The sequence below is a fragment of the Microcaecilia unicolor genome, chromosome 13, assembly GCF_901765095.1.
Source record: "Microcaecilia unicolor chromosome 13, aMicUni1.1, whole genome shotgun sequence".
Classification (NCBI taxonomy): Eukaryota; Metazoa; Chordata; class Amphibia; order Gymnophiona; family Siphonopidae; genus Microcaecilia; species Microcaecilia unicolor.
The window spans coordinates 49145559-49164918 of NC_044043.1; the positions used below are offsets into that span (position 1 = coordinate 49145559).

At 45.9% G+C, this 19360-nt stretch overlaps 1 protein-coding gene across 2 annotated transcripts in view; it reads right to left on the bottom strand.

The window, feature by feature from the left end:
- Positions 1-19027, bottom strand: part of MED13 (mediator complex subunit 13) — a 339306-nt gene extending 320279 nt beyond the window's left edge. The window contains exons 1-2 of one of the 2 annotated variants that reach the window (XR_003939897.1): positions 18794-18942; positions 16492-16726 (exon numbers count right to left, since the gene is read on the bottom strand). Coding sequence is in view for 1 of the 2 variants with exons in the window: in XM_030185828.1 (XP_030041688.1) it covers positions 16492-16726; positions 18794-18859 (301 nt within the window). In the remaining variant the exon portion in view is untranslated. Of the gene's footprint in view, positions 1-16491; positions 16727-18793 lie in introns of both variants that reach the window. The other variant, XM_030185828.1, reaches the window with a different exon arrangement.
- Between the last annotated feature and the right edge of the window lie 333 nt (positions 19028-19360).

Genomic DNA, 19360 nt, shown 5'->3' on the forward strand with positions numbered 1-19360 from the left:
AATGACACAGCCACACACTCCAGCTAGATCACTACATTGCAATGGTAAACTAGAAGAGTTAGACTGGAATCTGCCCTGTTAGACCTAGTGGTATAATCAAATAAACTATAAATTATTTGCTTATCTTGTTTTGTTCTGGGCACATCTAAGTTGAGCGAGTCATTAGATACACTGACAGCAGCATGAAAAGCAAAAAAATAATTGCTGGTGAGAGGAGGGGGAGAGTTCAAGTTATTATTCCCCTCATACGGTGCAAAATGGCACTGTAATGTTGTAGGAAATATTTGCAAGCACTGGACCAAGGAAAGACATTTTAATATCTGCCATCCCTTATAAAAAAAACATTTGAATCCATACAGCAGTACATATTTGAGCAAACTGATTCTGCCTCTGTGCAAAAACATGTCAACATAACTTAAGGAATCATGGAAGAAGGACCAGCCCCACAGTGCCCTGAATATAAGAGTGACTGGGAGCAGACCTAGGCAGAACAGAACAAACATTAACTAAACTTTTTAATGAGAATGGACTTTAACTGCACAATAAACTTTGAACCATTTCAAAGGTTAAATAGCTATTTTATACTCTACCAGTTCTTACAGGAGTTTTCTGAATATCCAAACTCCATCATTAATTTTTTGTTCCATCAGCCTTAAATACTGTGGTGCAATCTAAAAAAATCTGTCTTCTTCTGTTTTTGAGAAAGAGAGGCTGGTTCAAATGCAAGAATCTACAGAACTGCAGGCTCAGTTTCAAAAGCACAGAAGAGGTCAAAATGCTAATTTCTTGACCACATTTACTTTTCCAATCTTTAGCCCTAAGCTGTCCTAGCAGCTCAGTAATATTTTGCACTGCCAAGAAGACATTACTACTACTATTTAACATTTCTAAAGTGCTACCAGGGTTACGCAGCGCTGTACAATCTAACAAAGGAGGACAGTCCCTGCTCAAAGGAGCTTACAATCTAAAGGACAAAAAAGTGCAGTCAATCAAATTGGGGGCAGTCTAGATTTCCTGGATAGAGGTACAATGGTTAGGTGCCGAAAGCGACATTGAAGAGGTGGGCTTTGAGCAAGGATTTGAAGATGGGCAGGGAGGGCGCTTGGCGTATGGGCTCTGGGAGTTTATTCCAAGCACAGGGTGAGGCGAGGCAGAAAGGGCGGAGCCTGGAGCTGGCGGTGGTGGAGAAGGGTACTGAGAGGAGGGATTTGTCCTGTGAGCGGAGGTTACGGGTAGGAGCGTAAGGGGAGATGAGGGTAGAGAGGTAATGAGGGGCTGCAGATTGAGTGTATTTGTAGGTTAGTAGGAGAAGCTTGAACTGTATGCGGTACCTGATAGGAAGCCAGTGAAGTGACTTGAGGAGAGGGGTGATATGAGCATATCGGTCTAGGCGGAAGATAAGACGGGCAGCAGAGTTCTGAACGGATTGAAGGGGGGATAGATGGTTAAGTGGGAGGCCAGTGAGGAGTAGGTTGCAGTAGTCAAGGTGAGAGGTGATGAGAGAGTGGATGAGAGTTCGGGTGGTGTGCTCGGAGAAGAAGGGGCGAATTTTGCTGATGTTATAGAGAAAGAAACGACAGGTCTTGGCTGTCTGCTAGATATAGGCAGAGGAGAGGGAGGAGTCGAAGATGACTCTGAGGTTGCGGGCAGATGAGACGGGGAGGATGAGGGTGTTGTCGACTGAAATAGAGAGTGGAGGGAGAGGAGAAGTGGGTTTGGGTGGATAGACAATGAGCTTGGTCTTGGCCATGTTCAGTTTCAGGTGGCGGTTGGACATCCAGGCAGCAATGTCGGATAAGCAGGCCTGGGTTTCCGCAGTGATTTCTGGTGTGGAGAGGTAAAGCTGGGTGTCGTCAGCATAAAGATGGTATTGGAAACCATGAGATGAGATCAGCGAGCCCAGAGAAGAGGTGTAGATTGAAAAAAAAAAAAAAGAAGGGGTCCAAGGACAGATCCCTGAGGAACCCCAACAGAGAGCAGGATGGGGGTGGAGGAAGACTCATGAGAATGTACTCTGAAGGTACGGTGGGAGAGATAAGAGGAGAACCAGGAGAGGACAGAGCCCTGGAACCCAAATGAGGATAGTGCAGCAAGAAGTAAATTATGATTGACAGTGTCAAAAGCGAAGGATAGGTCGAGGAGGATGAGGATGGAGTAGTGACCTTTGGATATGGCATTCTCCAGGCCAGCCAAGGATGCTGTACAAATTGCATTCACAGCTCTCAGGGAAGGAGAAAGGTAGAGTTATTGAAAGACATTAGTCTATGAGGCCAAAATACTAAGTGGTAACATTTCCCACAGGTTGAGCTCTATACCAAAACTAACAAGTTTAACTAGAGGCCAAGACCAAAAAATAAATAAATATTATAGAGAGAGATAAATACTTGATATACATCTCAATGAAGTATTTTTTTCTCTCTCTAGGTTTCACTGAATTCTAGTTGAGCTGTTCTGGATTGGAAAATTAGGTTCTTACCTTGGTAATTTTCTTTCCTTTAGTCATAGCAGATGAATCCATTATGAATGGGTTGTGTCCACCTACCAGCAGGGGGAGATAGAGAGCACTGAAAAACCATAGTGCCTCTTGGCCAGTTAGCTCCATCTGCCTCTCAGTATTTGAAGCTTCCAAAGCAGTTACACCACAAAGTAGAATAACATGAACTTTCCTCACAGCGAACGAACACCCCAGAACAGGAGCAGTAATTCAAAGGAGGGACGAACTCAACCTCCTGTAACAGAACAGAAATCCTGAAGACTGTTTTCCAACTTCTCCCAATGAGGGAACATATCTACAGGAAAAACTGAATCCAAAACAGCAATCAAATCAGGGTGGGCTCATGGATTCATCTGCTATGACTAAAGGAAAGAAAATTACCACGGTAAGAACCTAATTTTCCCTTCCTTGTCATCAAGCAGATGAATCCATTACGAATGGGATGTATCAAAGCAATCCCTAGATAGGGTGGGAACAGGCCACACCACGCGCCAGCACTTGTGCTCCAAAATGCGCATCCCTCCTGGCAGCCACATCCAGCCTGTAATGTCAGGCAAATGAGAGCTGAGACGCCCATGTCGCTGTACTGCATATCTCTTGAAGAGAGAGTGCTCCAGTTTCAGCCCAAGAAGAGGAAATCGCTCTTGTGGAATGTGCCTTAAAGGCTTCAGGCAGAGGCCAGCCAGACAGCAGATATACTGAAAAAATAGCTTCTTTAAGCCAACGAGCCAGAGTAGCTTTAGACGCTGGAGACCCTCTGCGAGGACCTGACAACAAAACAAAAAGGTGATCAGAGGTCCTGAAAGCATTTGACAAGCGCAGATACTGCAACAGAACCCTTCACACATCTAGAAGGTGCAAATGCAGAAATGGGTTCTGACAGGATAGCGCCTGGAGCTCAGACACCTGTCTCGCCAAAGTAATGGCCACCAAAAAGACTGTCTTTAGGGTCACATCCTTCTCCGAAGCTCGCCTAAGCGGCTCAAAGGGCGGACACTGAAGGGCCTTTAAAACTAACCCCAGGTTCCAGGCCAGACACGGAGCCCGCACGGGAGGACGGAGCTGAAGCACCCCTCTAAGAAACCGTGCCACCTCCGGATAAGCAGCCAGGGAGAGGCCATCCACCTTCCCCTGAAACATGCTAAGGCTGCAACTTGAACACGCAGAGAATTATAGGCCAAGCCTTTTTGTAAACCATCCTGCAAAAAGTCAAATATCGGCGAGACAGAAGCCTGCAAGGCTGTAATCGCTTTAGCAGCAAACCAAGCCTCAAACTGGCGCCAAATCCGAGCATAGGCAACGGAAGTGGAACGCTTGCGGGCCTGAAGGAGATGACCTTGTTGGAATAGCCCTTGTCTCTCAATTGCGCCCTCTCAATAGCCATGCCGTAAGACCAAAGCGGCAGGCGTCCTCCATGGTTACCGGCCCCTGTGACAACAGGTTCAGTACCAGAGGCAAAGGAAGGGGAGCCTCCACCACATCCGCCGGAAGTCCGCATACCACAGCCGCCTGGTCCGATCTGGGGCAACGAGAACCACTTCTCCTTGAAGTAGCCGAATCCGCAGGAGTACTCGCCCTATCAAGGGCCCAGGAGGGAACACATACAGGAGACCCTGAGGCCAGGGTTGAGCCAAGGCATCCAACCCCGCCAAGCGAGGATCTCTCCGTCTGCTGTAAAAGCACGGGACTTTGGCATTTGCGCTTGACGCCATAAGATCCACTACAGGCGTCGCCCATTTGGCACAGATCTGAAGGAACACTTCATCTGCCAGTTCCCACTCTGCTGGGTCGATTTGAAGACTGCTTAATCGGCTTGCACGTTGTTCTGACCTGCAATGTGAGCTGCTGATAGAAACTGCAGATGAAGCTCGGCCAAGTGGCATATCTGAGCGGCCTCTGCGGCCAGTGCTTGACACTGAGTGCCGCCTTGTCAATTTATGTAGGCCACCTTTGTCGTGTTGTCCGACAGAACTCTGACAGCCAGTCCCTCCAGGGTCATGTGAAAGGCCAGAAGCGCCTGGAATATCGCTTTTAACTCCAAGCGATTGATGGCCCACTCCGACTCCTCAGATGTCCAGAGACCCTGGGCATGTCTTCCCTGGCAATGTGCTCCCCAGCCCTTCAGGCTGGTATCTGTTACCACCAGGCACCAATTGGGGAGCGCTAGTGGCATTCCTCGCCGCAGCATGCTGTCTGAGAGCCACCACTCAATACTGAGTTGGGCCGCAGGGAGCCACGTGAGTCTGCGCTGGTAATCTTGAGAAATTGGACACCATCGTTGAAACAGGGAACACTGCAGAGGTCTCAGGTGCGCTCTCGCCCATGGCACCAGTCGTCGAGGTACGGGTGAACCCGGATACCCTCTCACCTGAGAAAGGCAGCTACTACCACCATTACCTTGGAAAAAGGTTCAGGGAGCTGTGGAGAGGCCAAAAGGCAAGGTCAGAAACTGGAAATGTTTTCCCAACACCACAAACCAGAGAAACCGTTGGTGCTGGGGGCCAAATAGGAATGTGCAAATAGGCTTCTTTCAGGTCCAGAGACGTGAGAAACTCTCCTGGCTGTACCGCCGCAATGACGGAGTGCAGGGTTGCCATGCAAAAATGCAGCACTCTCAGTGACTTGTTGACTTCCTTTAAGTCGAGTATGGGCCAAAAAGACCCTCCTTTTCACGGCACCACAAAGTAAATGGAGTAACGGCCGTAGCCGAGCTCGGCAGGAGGCACAGGGACCACCGCCTCGAGGTGCAACAAGCTTTGAAAGGACTCCTCTACCGCCGCCCGTTTGACGGCAGAACCACATCGGGACTCCACAAACACGTCTCTCACTGGGGCATTGAATTCTAATCTGTAGCCATCTCTGATCAGGTCCAAAACCCACTGATCTGAGGTAATCTTGACCCATTCCTCGAGAAAGAGGGAAAGATGTCCTCCAACTGCAGGAAATCGAGGAGTGGGCCAGCGCACCATCATTGAGAGGATCGCCAGGCTTTGACCCGGCTGCTGCGGAACGTTAGTCCGAGCGAAAGGAGTTCCTCTGCTGAAAGCAGGCACATGAAGAAAACCCAGCAGAACGCCCCGGGTGGTACCTTCGAGCTTCACGGAAGCGAGGTCTGGAAGAGAAGGGATCCGCCTGACCCTTGGAAGAAGGCCACAGCCTATCCTCGGGTAAGCGCAGGGGTTTAGCATCCCCCAGGCCCTTGACAATTTTCTCCAACTCCTCACCAAATAGGAGAAGGCCCTGGAAGGGCAATTTCACCAACCTTTGCTTAGAGGCCATGTCAGCTGCCCAATGCCGTAGCCATAGAAGGCAGCGAGCGGCCACCGCCACAGCCATCTGTTTAGCCGAAGCTCTGACCAGATCATAGAGGGCGTCAGACAAAAATGACAAGGCCGACTCCATCCACAGTGCCACCTCCACAAGGGACTGCGCTCCATCTCCGGGCATCTCTGTTGCAACCAAGCGAGGCAGGCTCGAGCAGCATAGCAACTGCACACAGATGCCCGTAAAGCTAGGCCTGAAATCTGAAAGGACCACTTCATTGCTGATTCCAGACGCCGGTCCTGCATGTCCTTCAGGGCGACCCCTCCCTCTACTGGGAGGGTAGTCTTCTTTGTCACAGCCGTGACTAGGGCATCCACTTTAGGCACGGCCAAGCGTGCCAAGTGCTCCTCACTAAGAGGGTATAAGTGCCCCATTGCCCTGGCAACTTTCAAAAGGCCCCTCAGGGTAAGCCCATTGAGCCGAAATAAGCTCTTGGATGGAGTCATGCAAAGGAAAGGCTTGAGCAGGCTTCTTAGTACTTGCCATCCTTGGATTACCAGAGGAGGCTCACCCTATGCTTAGAATAAACTCCCTGAGCCCATACGCCAAGCCCCCTGCCTGCCCATCTTCAAATCCTTGCTCAAAGCCCACCTCTTCAATGTCGCCTTTGGCACCTAACCATTATACCTCCATTCAAGAAATCTAGACTGCCCCAATTTGATTTGACTGCACTTTTTGTCCTTTAGATTGTAAGCTCCTTCGAGCAGGGACTGTCCTTTGTTAAATTGTACAGCGCTGCGTAACCCGGGCAGCGCTTTAGAAATGTTTAGTAGTAGGAGGAGGAGTCTTCGCCCATCACAGGATCTTCAATAGAGAGGGCCTGCAGGTCATCAGAAATAAGCGCTGGCAGCTCTTCGCGGTGGAAAATCCTAACCGCAGTGGGATCATCTGGATCCAGTGGCAATCCTACACCTTCCTCTGGCTCTTCGGACCACAAAGGCCTGCCAGACCCCTCAGAATCCCCACAGCCCGACCACGGGGGGGGGGGTGCACCACTTTCTGAAGGGGAATTGACCCTTCTGCGCTTGTCTTGCGGCCAGCTGTCTGGGGAAAAAACGCCTGATGGCAATCCTGGGCCACTCTCCACCGGAGGGGAACCAGGTATCAACACAGAGTCAGACATCTGCGGCAGAGCTCTTTTTAACATGAACGCTTTATGCAAAAGCAACACAAACTCAGGGGAGAAAGGCTCACCCTGACCTCCCGGTTCCAATTCGGGGTAAGCAGCTCATCTGGTAGCCTCCATCCAAGGCTCCCCTCCAGCCTCAGACCCTTCTGCACCTGCGGGGGTCTAGCCATGCGGCGCATCCAAGATGGCGCCTGCTGCCAGCTCCACCGAGCGGGAAAAAAACATCGCTTGCCATGCTCGGGCCGGCCCTGACGTCTGAACAGCACGATTTACAGAGCCCTGCTGCGGATCTGCGCTTGCCACAATATGAACAGCGCTTAACAACCTCCGCAGCCATCACCGAAAATGGCGAAAAATTAAAAATGGCGGATTCGTGCCAAAAAATGTCTCGATCGCGGGCCCTCCTCAGAGGAGCTACAAGACTCTCTTACCTCACCAGACCGAGTCCCACAGCTCCAGTCACACTGCACAGGCAGAAGGAAGCCTCAGAATCGCAACGCTAAAAAGCGCGTCGCGGGTTTTTTTTTTTTTTTTCAAACGCTGTGAGGAAAGTTAGAGGCAACAGCTACAGAGGCACTCTGGACGTTCTGGACGAACCAATGTGCCTGCATCCACAGAGAAGAGTGTGGCAAAGGCAGGGATAGGGCAAACCTATATGCCTGCATCCACATCGGGAGCCGGGTAAGGCAGGGAAAGGGCGAACCTATGTGCCTTTAAAGTGGGCACCAACAGCCACAACTCCCCTGCTACAACTGGCAAAAGCACAGGAGCCACCCCAGGCAGATTTCTGAAGGAGCTGGCGAAGCTGCGTCCAACCCTGCTGGGGAGATAGAGAATACTGAGAGGCAGATGGAGCTAGCTGGCCAAGAGGCACTATGGTTTTCAGTGCTCTCTATCTCCCCCTGCTGGTAGGTGGACACAACCCATTCGTAATGGATTCATCTGCTTGATTACAAGGAAATGAGCCTCTTTATACCACAGCAATTTTCAAAAGAAAAATTGTATACATTTTCCAAAACAAAGTCTATATGTAAAGTCTATTGATGTAAAGTACTTGTGAAATGTATTTATTTGGATTTTGCTCACACCTTTTTCATTAGTAGCTCAAGTTGAGTTACATTCAGGTACACTGGATATTTCTCTGTCCCAAGATCACAAGGAGCAGCAGTGGGATTTGAACCGGCCATGGACAAGCTATTTTTAAAATACCTCACCATTTAATATTTTAACTTTTGGAATATACAACAGTTTGGGTTGTAAAAATTGTTATACACAAGATTTTAAAATTTGTTTGACCGATAGCTCCGCTTTAACCTGAACTCTGTTTAGTTTCCATGTCTCTGTGACTAGTATATGCCAAATGGTTTTCTGTCTTTTCTAGAGGAACTATGGGCCAGAAGCACAAAAGCCCCCACAAAAAACTGTGTGCTTTGTGATTCCCAGAAAAAAGCTACTGAGTTCTACATAGCGAGCGATGCTGGAAGGACATTACACGCAAATGAAATACATGCAAGCAGCTTGGTAAGGAAAGCGCCAGTGAATGCTTAGAACAGCCATCCACTAAGCAGTGCATGCGTAGGACAATCACTAAGCATGGCTGCTATGCACATGCACAAAACAGCATGTGCTATTGATGTGCCTCCACAGCTGAAGAGTTTGAAAGCCCCTGTACGTTGACGTGAACTAAACTTTTACAGCTCCGATGAATCTGACTGGAGAACCCAACAGGAACCCACAAAGAGGGTGGGGACAGAGGCAGCATTAACCTCTCCTTACCTCTTGCAGGGTATGCAGGTTAGGGGCTGGGAACATGTGAACAGAGGGAGCGGAAAGATGAGCGGATCAAAGCCAGCTAAGGCATTAGGCTCCCAGACCATTCTGAAGCCCTGATCTTGGAAAGGAAGGGTTTGTGATGGTGAGGGTTAAGAACCCTTTTCAGAATCGCGAGCATGGTTTATTGCACTGGTTCTCAAACCCACCCCCCCCTTTTGCAACATACTGCCCAACTTTAAAATGTTTTACAATACATCTTTTAGAGCATCATTGGGTATTAAAAAAAAAAAAAAAAAGGAAGACCACTCTTTAACACAGACACTGCTGGTGCCCTGCGGCCTCCAGTCTACTAAGCAGACTGCTCCACCAAGAAGCTACAGTCATGCTACAACAGCTCCTGAGCTTCCATTAAACTTTCCTCAAAGAAGGTAGGGGATTGCACTCTGTGCATCAATTGAAATGCACATTTGAATAGTAATTAGCGTGTTGTAATATATTTGCCCATGATTCCCATTGTCTGTACCGTGATCGGCAAAAAGCATGCAGAGCCCCTTTGTGCATTTCTCGCTGAATACCATGCTCACTAAACCAGCTAGAACTGGTCAAAATTGCATGCTGCTAGCACAGAAAGTTTTGTGCATCTGCCCCTATGTCTCAACAGGCTTCTTATTTTGTTATGGGAGGATTGGGTTCTGAATGCATTGTGTGGAGAGAGTGTGGAGGGCTGATCAGGCTTTTTTGGGGTGGGGTGATAAGAGGGGAGTGTGTGGAAGAGGTTTATTGTTGATCCTAAAACACAAGTTTGGGGTTCTAGCCTTTTCCACCATCAACTTTAGATGTCATCCTAAAGGGGCAACGGGGGAACAGCCATTCATTCATACTTGTTAAATTTATTTTCCTTCAATCGTACTAGATCAGTCCAGACAAGTTGTTCATGTCCCTCTATCAGCAGATGAAGGTAGAAGAACTGAGGTCGCCCACTGATATCACCGGTATAAGGGATGGTACAGCATGGACCTCTCCAGCATGCCAAAGCTAAAACAGAAGATGAAACCTAGACCTCACCAATTTGAGATCCCTGACCCCCTGAATACTGTAAAACATAATAAATCCCCCAACTGTAAAAGTTATTTGCACTAAAAAAAAAAAAAAAAAAAAACAACGAACTAAATGAGGCAGGCTAACCAAGGCAAAATTCCATAATGCCAAAGTCTTTTAGGGTAGAGCCTGGACTAGCATATCTCTGGAAAGAAAATTAACAGGTATGAATACATTTCAACTTACTTATCCTCCCAGACCAAGTCTGGAACAATGAAATGTACAAGAGCAATACCTTACTGAGGAAGGGAAGACAAAGCCTCTTGAATCACAACTCTTGCCAAAAATAAGATTGCTCCTAGCCAGAACATCAATCTTGTAGTGTTTCACAAAAAAATGCCACAATGACCAGTCTACAGACATCTGCAAGCAAGACTGCCTGGGCCTCCACCCAGGTCACCTGCACTTATGTGGAATGCACACAGAGCTCCACCAGAATAAATTTCAGTGTAGAACGCAGGCCAATTGCTGTCTTAATCCACAGAGCAATGGAGGACTTGGACACAGCCTCTCCCTTACACAGAAATTGAAAAGAAAAAAAAAAAAAAAAAAAAAAACCACCCGCCTACCAGACTTTCAGAAGGAATCTGGGGCCTGCAAGTATTGCAGAAGCACCCTATGGACATCCAATCTATGGAGCTTCTGGTCTGAATCAGTCTCACTTTTTCAAAGAAGAATGGGACTGTAAAAAGCCTGCTAACCCATCAGCAGCTGCTCTAATCCGGGGGGGGGGGGGGGGGCTGGTGGTTGTTGTTGCTTGCCACCCTCACCTGCAACAATCAAGTAACATGGATGACTGCCAATTTAAAATAAATCTTAGTTCTAGAGGTAAACAGAACTCAGAAGGGGAAAGATATAGAGGGACAGAAAGCTTTAAGTCCTGAAAGGGAGAAGATGGGTAGTTCTCCAAGAAGGAAGGTTGGAGACAGAATTCCCCTCCAACCCTCAATGGCAGGTAGTCCTGTTAGCTAGGAGATGAACAGAATCCACCCTTATGCAGGTGTTAGTACCTAGCCTCACTACAAGCATCCACAGGGAATAGTTGGAGCCTGAAAGAAAGTCCCAAAGGTCAGGCAGTCTCTACTCTGGAGAAAAGATGCTTCCATAGGGTAAGTAATGGTTTATTGTGGTGTGTCACTGGTCCTAGTAGAAAACAGCAGAGTGTAATATTGGCTGATGTTTAAGCTGAGCATTGCTAGTACAGAACTTGTCTGTATTCAGAAGTAGAATTTGTGATAAGAGTAGTTACTCTTACTGCTGGTTAATTTAGGACTGCTGGGGAAAAGGGAAAATCCTGAAAAGCTAAATAGAATTAAAGTCTAGAGTTAAGGATTAAGAAATGAAACCCTACAGCTGTGAGGAGAGAACTGGTGTTATGAGAATTTTGCTTTCACAAGAATCTACGTTAAGCTGTTTAGCATGCATTGGCTACAGTTTGTGAGGTCCTGCTGAAGCATCCAGTAGGGAAGTGCAGAAAGGAAACTCGGGGCAACCTTGTCCCCACTGCCAATAGGTAGCGCCAGGGCCATGTCAGCATCACAACACAAAAAAAAAAAAAAAAAAAGAAGACATATGCCAGCAGAATGCCCTGTCAGACCCTGAGGCTATATAATGGCTGCTGTGCTCCACATGTGATCAGACAGAGGTTGCCTCCGTGGGAGCCGCCATTTACCCAAACTGTCACAAGCGCAGCACAATTAAGTCCCAAGTGTTGTCAGGATCCCTCCCATGCACCAAGTAAAACTTGCAGCCCCCCCCCCCCCCCCAAGTGGCTCAGAGTCAAAATTTAGTCAGAGTTACCACTGCCAGCTGCTCCCCCCCCCCCCCCCCCAAGCTCAGTCTCCAAAAGTCTTACCCCATTTGAGAAAGATCAGGAATGATACTCTGTCCCATGCTCGCCAGTAAACCTCTTTTTTTTCTTTTTAACAGTTATTGTGCTGGAAAAGGAGAGCTCCACAGGGGAGAGATGAAGGGAGGGAAGAGGTAAATTTGCAGGGCACTAGAGACAGGGACCTGAAGACCTCCAGATATGACTCTACAGACTCAAGCCATCCACAAAGCTCAATTGGGGACCAGCTGACCAACTGGATCAGAAGCAAACCACTCAGAACCAGAGGCTACAAAAAGTGTGTACATCCACTGATCTGATACACCTCTCGGCATCCAGTCTCAGTATTTTCTATCTCCACCTGCTGGTTGGATGGACACAACTATCCCACAGGTTCTGGAATAGTGGGAAGCTACGCAATGGAACTACTGAAACCAATGACTGAAGAACTGTAGGATAGATCGCAAAGGATGTCCACCAAAAACGCCACCTCAGACTCCAGGCAAGTCATTGATGGATCCAGCGCAAAAGCGCTCTTGCTATTAAGCCACAACACACAGTGGTCTGTGCCCCCATGGCAGAGGCAGCTTCCGAAGGCCTTCCAAGATGGGGGCCCTATACAAGGCTGTCTCCTTGGAGATCACAGATGTGCATGGCCAAGGACACCAAAAATCATCAGATGGTTTAACTTCTCTCATCTGACCAAGCACACAACCAGAGAAATACCGAGAGGTTCTCCAGGGCCAGAGGCAACCTCACATAGTGAGCCCTCGAGATCCTTCTACACTAACCTCCACGCACTGTCCAGGAAGACGACAGCACACGAAGACCCTGATCTGAGACCACGCAATCACTCAGCCTCCAAGGCTTTTTGGCTGGATGAAATGGGGCATCCAAGATCCCTGGGGCCTCCACAGCTAGAAGAAAACCTCCCCCCCCCCCCCAAAAAAAAAAACCACATTAAGAAGCTGCACCCCTATTAAGGCCTACCAGTCTGAAATGATATGCAAGAGTTGTGGCCCTAAGGCCCCCCACATCTCCCCCATCCAGTGATGGAGCCAACATCTAAACAAACCACCTTGTCCATGGCATACCCCTCTGCCAGATCCAAATGTTGGTGGGTCAGCTACAAAAAATGGCCTGGGGCTAGTATTCCCCAGAGGCAAAAACTGGCCTTTTCTGTCAACACTGCTGAAAATCTTTGATCTTCAGCTCCTTAGACTACTGTAATACCTTAAAGAAATTACAGACTCTTCAAACGTGGTGTTGCAACTCTACTCGCTATCAAAGTATGATTTGGTTTCTCAATATTATAGAAAGTTACACTGGCTGCTCATACAGACCAAATTATGGTTTAAATTTTACTGTTTCCTTTTTAAGATTTTATATGCTCTTCCTCCTTCATATCTTATGCATCATTTTGTTACATTACAAAAATCTAGGATTACTAGATCATTAGCTTTAGTCACTTATCCATCAATACAATATTCAAAGAAAAGGACTAAACTGCTAGATACTCTATCAGTTGCAGAAACACCTATTTAAGAAACAGAAAAAAACCTACCTATTTAAGAAATTTGTATTGAAATCATACATGATTTGTAAGGTCTAATCAGTCTGTTTAACATTATTTAGTATTTCCTGGAACTGTCCAGTCTCTAATGTGATCTGCAGTGAACCAGAAGGTATACAGTGGAATATAAATTTTATGGAACTGTCCAGTCTCTAATGTGATCTGCAGTGAACCAGAAGGTATACAGTGGAATATAAATTTTATTGTTATGTTAAATGTGGCAAATGGAGCTAGCAACAGTGCTCCGCCACATGCTTTTGCAAGCCCCACACCTCCCCCCCCCCCCCCCAGCCTCCCAAGCATGCCACAGACGGAACCCCTTCCCACCACTGGACTAGCCCTCCCCAATTCACCAGAGTGGGGAACATATCTTAGGGACTTGTACTGCCACCAGTGCCTACCCTTCTGCTTACTTTTACATTGCCTTTTATTTTTTTAAAACTTAATCCCCCTGTAAACAGCCAGGGGAACAAAGCCTGAAAGCTAATTAATTTAGCTCTCTATTTTTTTAAACCTCTGCAGGGGCACAGAAGACTACCTCAAACCCCTCCACCCCGACTGGCATGAGACCCGCAGGAACCTCTGCCAGCACAACTACCCATGGACTTATGCTTGAGGCAGTAGAGGGTCAGAATATCTCTGGGCTCCTGAAGTAAGGACCGTGGCCCCAGGTGCCTTGGGAGAGGTGGGGGCATAGACTGCCTCAACCCCTCCCCCCCCCCCCCCCCCCCCCCCGACTGGCAGGGGTCCCACAGGAACATTGTTCAGAATCCATCTAGCCCGATAAGAAAAGGAGACCATAGCTTAAAATCAGCTTAACATTTTCATCAGATATCCAACACAAAAGTTGCTGTGAATTAGTATGGAGGAAGTCCCCATTGCTGGGAAAGTTGGCAGTTGCATATCACATTGTACGCAAAACACCAAACATGCTTGGAAATCCTCCATAAATATCTCTGGAAAATATCCTCTATATGAACCTAAGAATCATCATTCATTCTTCAATCACATTTATATCCCACATTATCTATATTTAATCTAAGCGGTCACAGTAGAACATCCAGAAATTATATTAAAAACACAATAAAGTGATTGCATACAATCATAATGCAAAATCAACTGCTACAATTTAGGTAACATACAGTATATAAACCTCCCCAAACATCATCATCCCAGAAAAGCCTGGCAAACCAATAAGTCTTTAGCTGCTTCCTAAAAAGATACAGAAGTAAAGTTGTCATAATTCTAGAGAAAGATCGTTCCACATAATTGGGCCAAAAGAACACACACGTGAACAGATTAATCTGGAGGAGAACCAGTGAAAAGCGGGAACCTCCAAACATTTTCCTTGAGATCTTAAATGTTCTAGAAGGATGAACTTTTAAAGAAAAATACTTGATACAATGCTTTAGATACCAACAATATCTTAAATTGAATTTGCCAAACCACAGGTACCCAATGAAGTTTAGTAAGCTGATGGCGTAACAAGAGCAGTCCTAGCCAATCCAAACACACACGCAGCAGAGTTTTGAACTACCTGTAAAGTCCGTAACAAAGGTTAAGGCAAGCCACCAAAAAAAAAAAAAAGGAAAAGGTATTACAGTAGTCCAAATGAAGCATAACTAAACTTTACATAACATGCCGAAAGTTGCCCACAGAAAGAAGTAACACACATATCTCACACAGCATGAAATATAAACACGCCAAGGAAAGGCTGTACCTGTTAAGCAAGGACAAACAGATACAATCAATAGTGAAACCATAGTGATAAAACCAGTGCGTGCTACAATTAAAGAAACCCTATAAGATAAAATCTAAGGTCACTTAAAAACAACAACAAAAAAACAAAAAGTAGAAGTCACCTTTTCAGTTTGAGATTCTCCAGGCTCTAACACATCAATGCTGGCTGGGAACCCACACCAGAAGCATATGGCAACAGCATCTTACTGCCTACACACCATCTTGGCTGCTTAAGAGGTTAAATGGCATAATCAGCCTTTTATAAAAGGAACACTTTTTTTTTTATATATTTGGAGCGTAATTTCTGGACCTTTCCATGAAAGTGGTTGGGAAAAAAAAAATATTTTTTTTCTAAGCAGGGGGGTTACACATTGCCTCATCCTCTCCATATAACAAATACAAACCCACAACCATAAACACTCCATGACATACCCTCCCCTACCTCGGACAGTTTGAAAATACTCGGTGTCACACTCGATCGCAACCTTACCCTCGAGAGCCAAGTAAACTCTGTAACAAAGAAAATGTTCTATTCAATGTGGAAGCTCAAATTATTAAAACCTTTCTTCACAAGAGCAACTTTTCGATACCTAATGCAATCAATGGTCCTAAGCCATGCAGATTATTGCAACAGAATCTACGCGGGATGCAAACAACTCATTAAAAAAATATAGCAGCCAGGCTGATATTCAGCAAAACACGCTTCGAAAGTGCCAAACCCTTCCGAGAAAAGTTGCACTGGCTCCCAATCAAAGAACGGATCATCTTCAAAATCTGACCTTAGTCCACAAAATCATGTACGGCGTAGTCCCAGGATACATGACAGACCTTATAGACTTACCAATAAGAAACAAAGTCAGATCATCAAGATACTACCTAAACCTACACTACCCAAATTGCAAAGGACTGAAATACAAAACAACTTACGCAGCCGGCTTCTCCTATATAAGCACACAACTGTGGAATGGGCTCCAAAAAAAGCTGTGAAAACAATCCACGACCACTTGAACTTCAGGAAGTCACTAAAAACCTACCTCTGCAAAAAGGCCTACCCCAACGACCCCACGTAACCCTCTTCACCTACCAACACAGCATGACTATGATCGAACAAGACCTCACACAATCTTCATCCATTCCGACCCTCCACTTATACCTCATACGATCACTATACAACTTTGTATTTGTTATCCACCGACTGGGCAAACGCCTTTGACGGTACTATGTAAGCCACACTGAGCCTACAAATAGGTGGGAAAATGTGGGGTACAAATGCAACAAATAAATCCTAAATATTTGTGTTATTTAACATATATATACACACATATAAAGACAAAATATATATGTGAAGACAAATATCTGTCATCTCTCTGGCAGTACTACAACTCCAACTATGCTATGAATTCAAGCTCCTACAAAAGGATGAGCGACATCTAGATAGAAAATAAGTCTCTACACTGGACAGACAACTATTACACAAACAAGAGCAACTACTAACTACATTAAAAATAAAGTTCAATTTCACTATTTCTTACCTAATAAATCATGATGAATAAGATCAGCAAAGTTGGGGTCCTCTCCCCACCAAAATATCCACAGCTCCCTACGCCCAGGTCTCTCATCTCGCTGCCAAACACTCAGCACATCTGCCTTCAGACAGCAACTGAAACTGCTCAGGATAGGATCCTCTTCTGTCACCGGAAAGAGAATAGGGGCAGACGTTGAACCCTGCCATACATACCGCTTCCATTTAATCCCAGTTAAATCAGCCTGAAAAAAACAAAACAGTTTTAGTGAATTTTACATTGCTTTGAAAATGCCTTTAAGTATGGTGCACAGTGCTGTATTACCCATATACAAAAATTTGTGCATGGGTCATGCAAACAATTCAGAGAGATGACAAATCTTGGAAATCAAAGTGTCTAACAAGACAGTGTAGATCAATTGCAAAGATATGCCAGATGAAGACAGAACAGTGATATGAAGAAAGTTGGAGATTTTATTTTGAACACAAGCAGGGAAGAAGAGAGGATTGTACAGACTAGTACAGAAGAATAAGAGGAGGGCTATTTGTAGAATATCAGAATTGCTTAAACTGAGGGCAAGTATGAATAGCCAGCCAATGAACTGCACACAACCTATTCTAGTCATCTCTCAAAAATTAATACTCTAACCATATTTACCCTTTCTGTACTGCACACCTATTCAATTAGGACATTAACATTAATGTACCAATAATTCTGTAATCATTAAAAATAATTGTCTACATCAAGTCCACACTACCCAGTTGCAATTATTAAGGAAATAATGGCGGGGAATAAAAAGACTATTAGGATACACTCAAGAATCTTTAGTTTCAGTAGTTTTGGGGCACCCATTAATGTCATGCCACGCATGAAATCCAGTGACCAGCAGCTTATTAAAAAGAACAGCCATGATTTTGACTATCACTAAGGGAAACATTAGTAGCTTCTTTACACAGAATAAAAGTTTACTATTTTAATAAATGTCAACTTCAAGGCAAAATAATTGCTGTATGAAAAGCTGACATCCACACCATTTTAAACAATTTCTTTTATGGCGACTATAAAAAAATGAAAACAGAGGGGTTCATTTTCAAAGCACTTCGACTTACAAAGTTCCATAGGTGTCTAAGAGCTTTGAAAATACACCTCAATGTGCACTAACAGTATTCCTTTCACTAGGAAAAGCCAAAACCATATTTTTCTCTGCTGCAAGCCACAGTCTAGGCCTAAAACTGAAAGTGTTCCTCCAGTTTGACAGCTTGGGAGGTGGGGGGGGGGAAGAGGGGAAATTATACCACAGATTTCTAGTTGAAGTTGAAGGGATGAACTGCCTAGGAAAAACTATATAAATAAATGGAAAACAACAATAGAGAGATTTCAAGATTTAACACTTATCACTTAGTAACAACTGGCCTGGTATTCCAACAGCACTTCGCCCTGCCTTCAAGGGACATGGCCAGGGAAGGGAAGATGTCGTCTTTCCCTCATTAACCAAACTTACAGGTCAGAAGCAAAGAGCTCACATTTAACAAGCTTTTTTTCCCTGAAGAACTTTAGTTCTACTATCCCAATCTCCTAAACTACTCCCTGCACAAAGTTAAAAAAAATTAGCTTCATATGCAAACCTACACCGATAGCCTATCTGAAATGTTTTCCTTTTGCTATACCCCCTTCTCTCCCCCCCCCCCCCCCCCAGGTTAAAAAAGAAGCAACAGTTGCTAGAGTCATCTTTCCACAATGCTCAGCGAACAAGACCCCAGGCCTTCCCCACCAACTGCAAACTCAGCATATCCAGTTTCTTATACATGTCCACAGTTTTCCAACAATCAAATCCAAATTAAAGTCAATGATATTTTCCTAGACGCTGAACCGAATGCAAATGTTTTCTATACCAAAACTAATGATATATTTTTAGTCAACGGGTTTAAAAAACAGGCACATACAAGAAAGCGATGAATCTCTCAACATCCCCGAATCACCCACAGGATTTTTTTTTTTTTTAAGGAATGCATTTGTGTTTTTTCTACCAAAACATTTAAAATGTCAGGGAAGGGGAGAGAGAGATGGGAAGAAGTGGAGGAAGTAGCAGATGGCGAAAAGTTACTGATTTTCTTGGGTGGGGGATGCCAACAAGGAATTGGGATTCCCTCTCCCTCCTCCCAAGATATAAATTTAAAAAATGCAATTAAAAAAAAAAAGCCCAGGCCTTAAAGGCCCCGACAGGGCCATGAAGGGAGAAAATGGCTGCTTTTGCTTCTCAAGTCCCTTTTTTTTTAGTTTCTTATTGTTTTATTTCTTGAAATTCACTTACTAGACAGAAAAGATTGGAATGGCAATCCTCCAGACTGGCCCCGTTCGGTATGAAACATGAACTCATCCTCACAAACAGAGCCAACTCGCCATTATCCCAGTCCCGAAGAAGAAAAAGGAAAGAGTCCGAGAGGAGCCGAACCGGGGGCAGCAGGAGCTGTACAGATTCCGCTTCACATCTTGAGGCGGAGGGGAGGGAGCGAGAGCGGCGGGCCGAGAGAACAGTGACAATAATTTACGATATTTAAAAGAAGTTGGTTGGTGGGGAGGCCCACCCTCTCTCCCTTGTTTTTCTTAAAATTAGTTTAACAAAATAATGCTAGAACTAAGGCCCGGTGGGGAGGAGGCACCTGGCGGTGCCGTGCCGGCCCGGTCGGAGCCTCTTGGCAATTCCCCGGTCCCACTCCCCTCAGAGCTCCTGCTGCCACCGCCAGCACCGCTGCCGCTTCTGTTGCTGCTCCTCCTCCACCGCCCGCCGGCCCGCGCCGCCTCCGCCGCCCCTCCGCGCTCCGGAGGCCCCGGGCATTTCCTCCCAAGCACCGGGAGCGCACGGAACGCCCTCACGCTC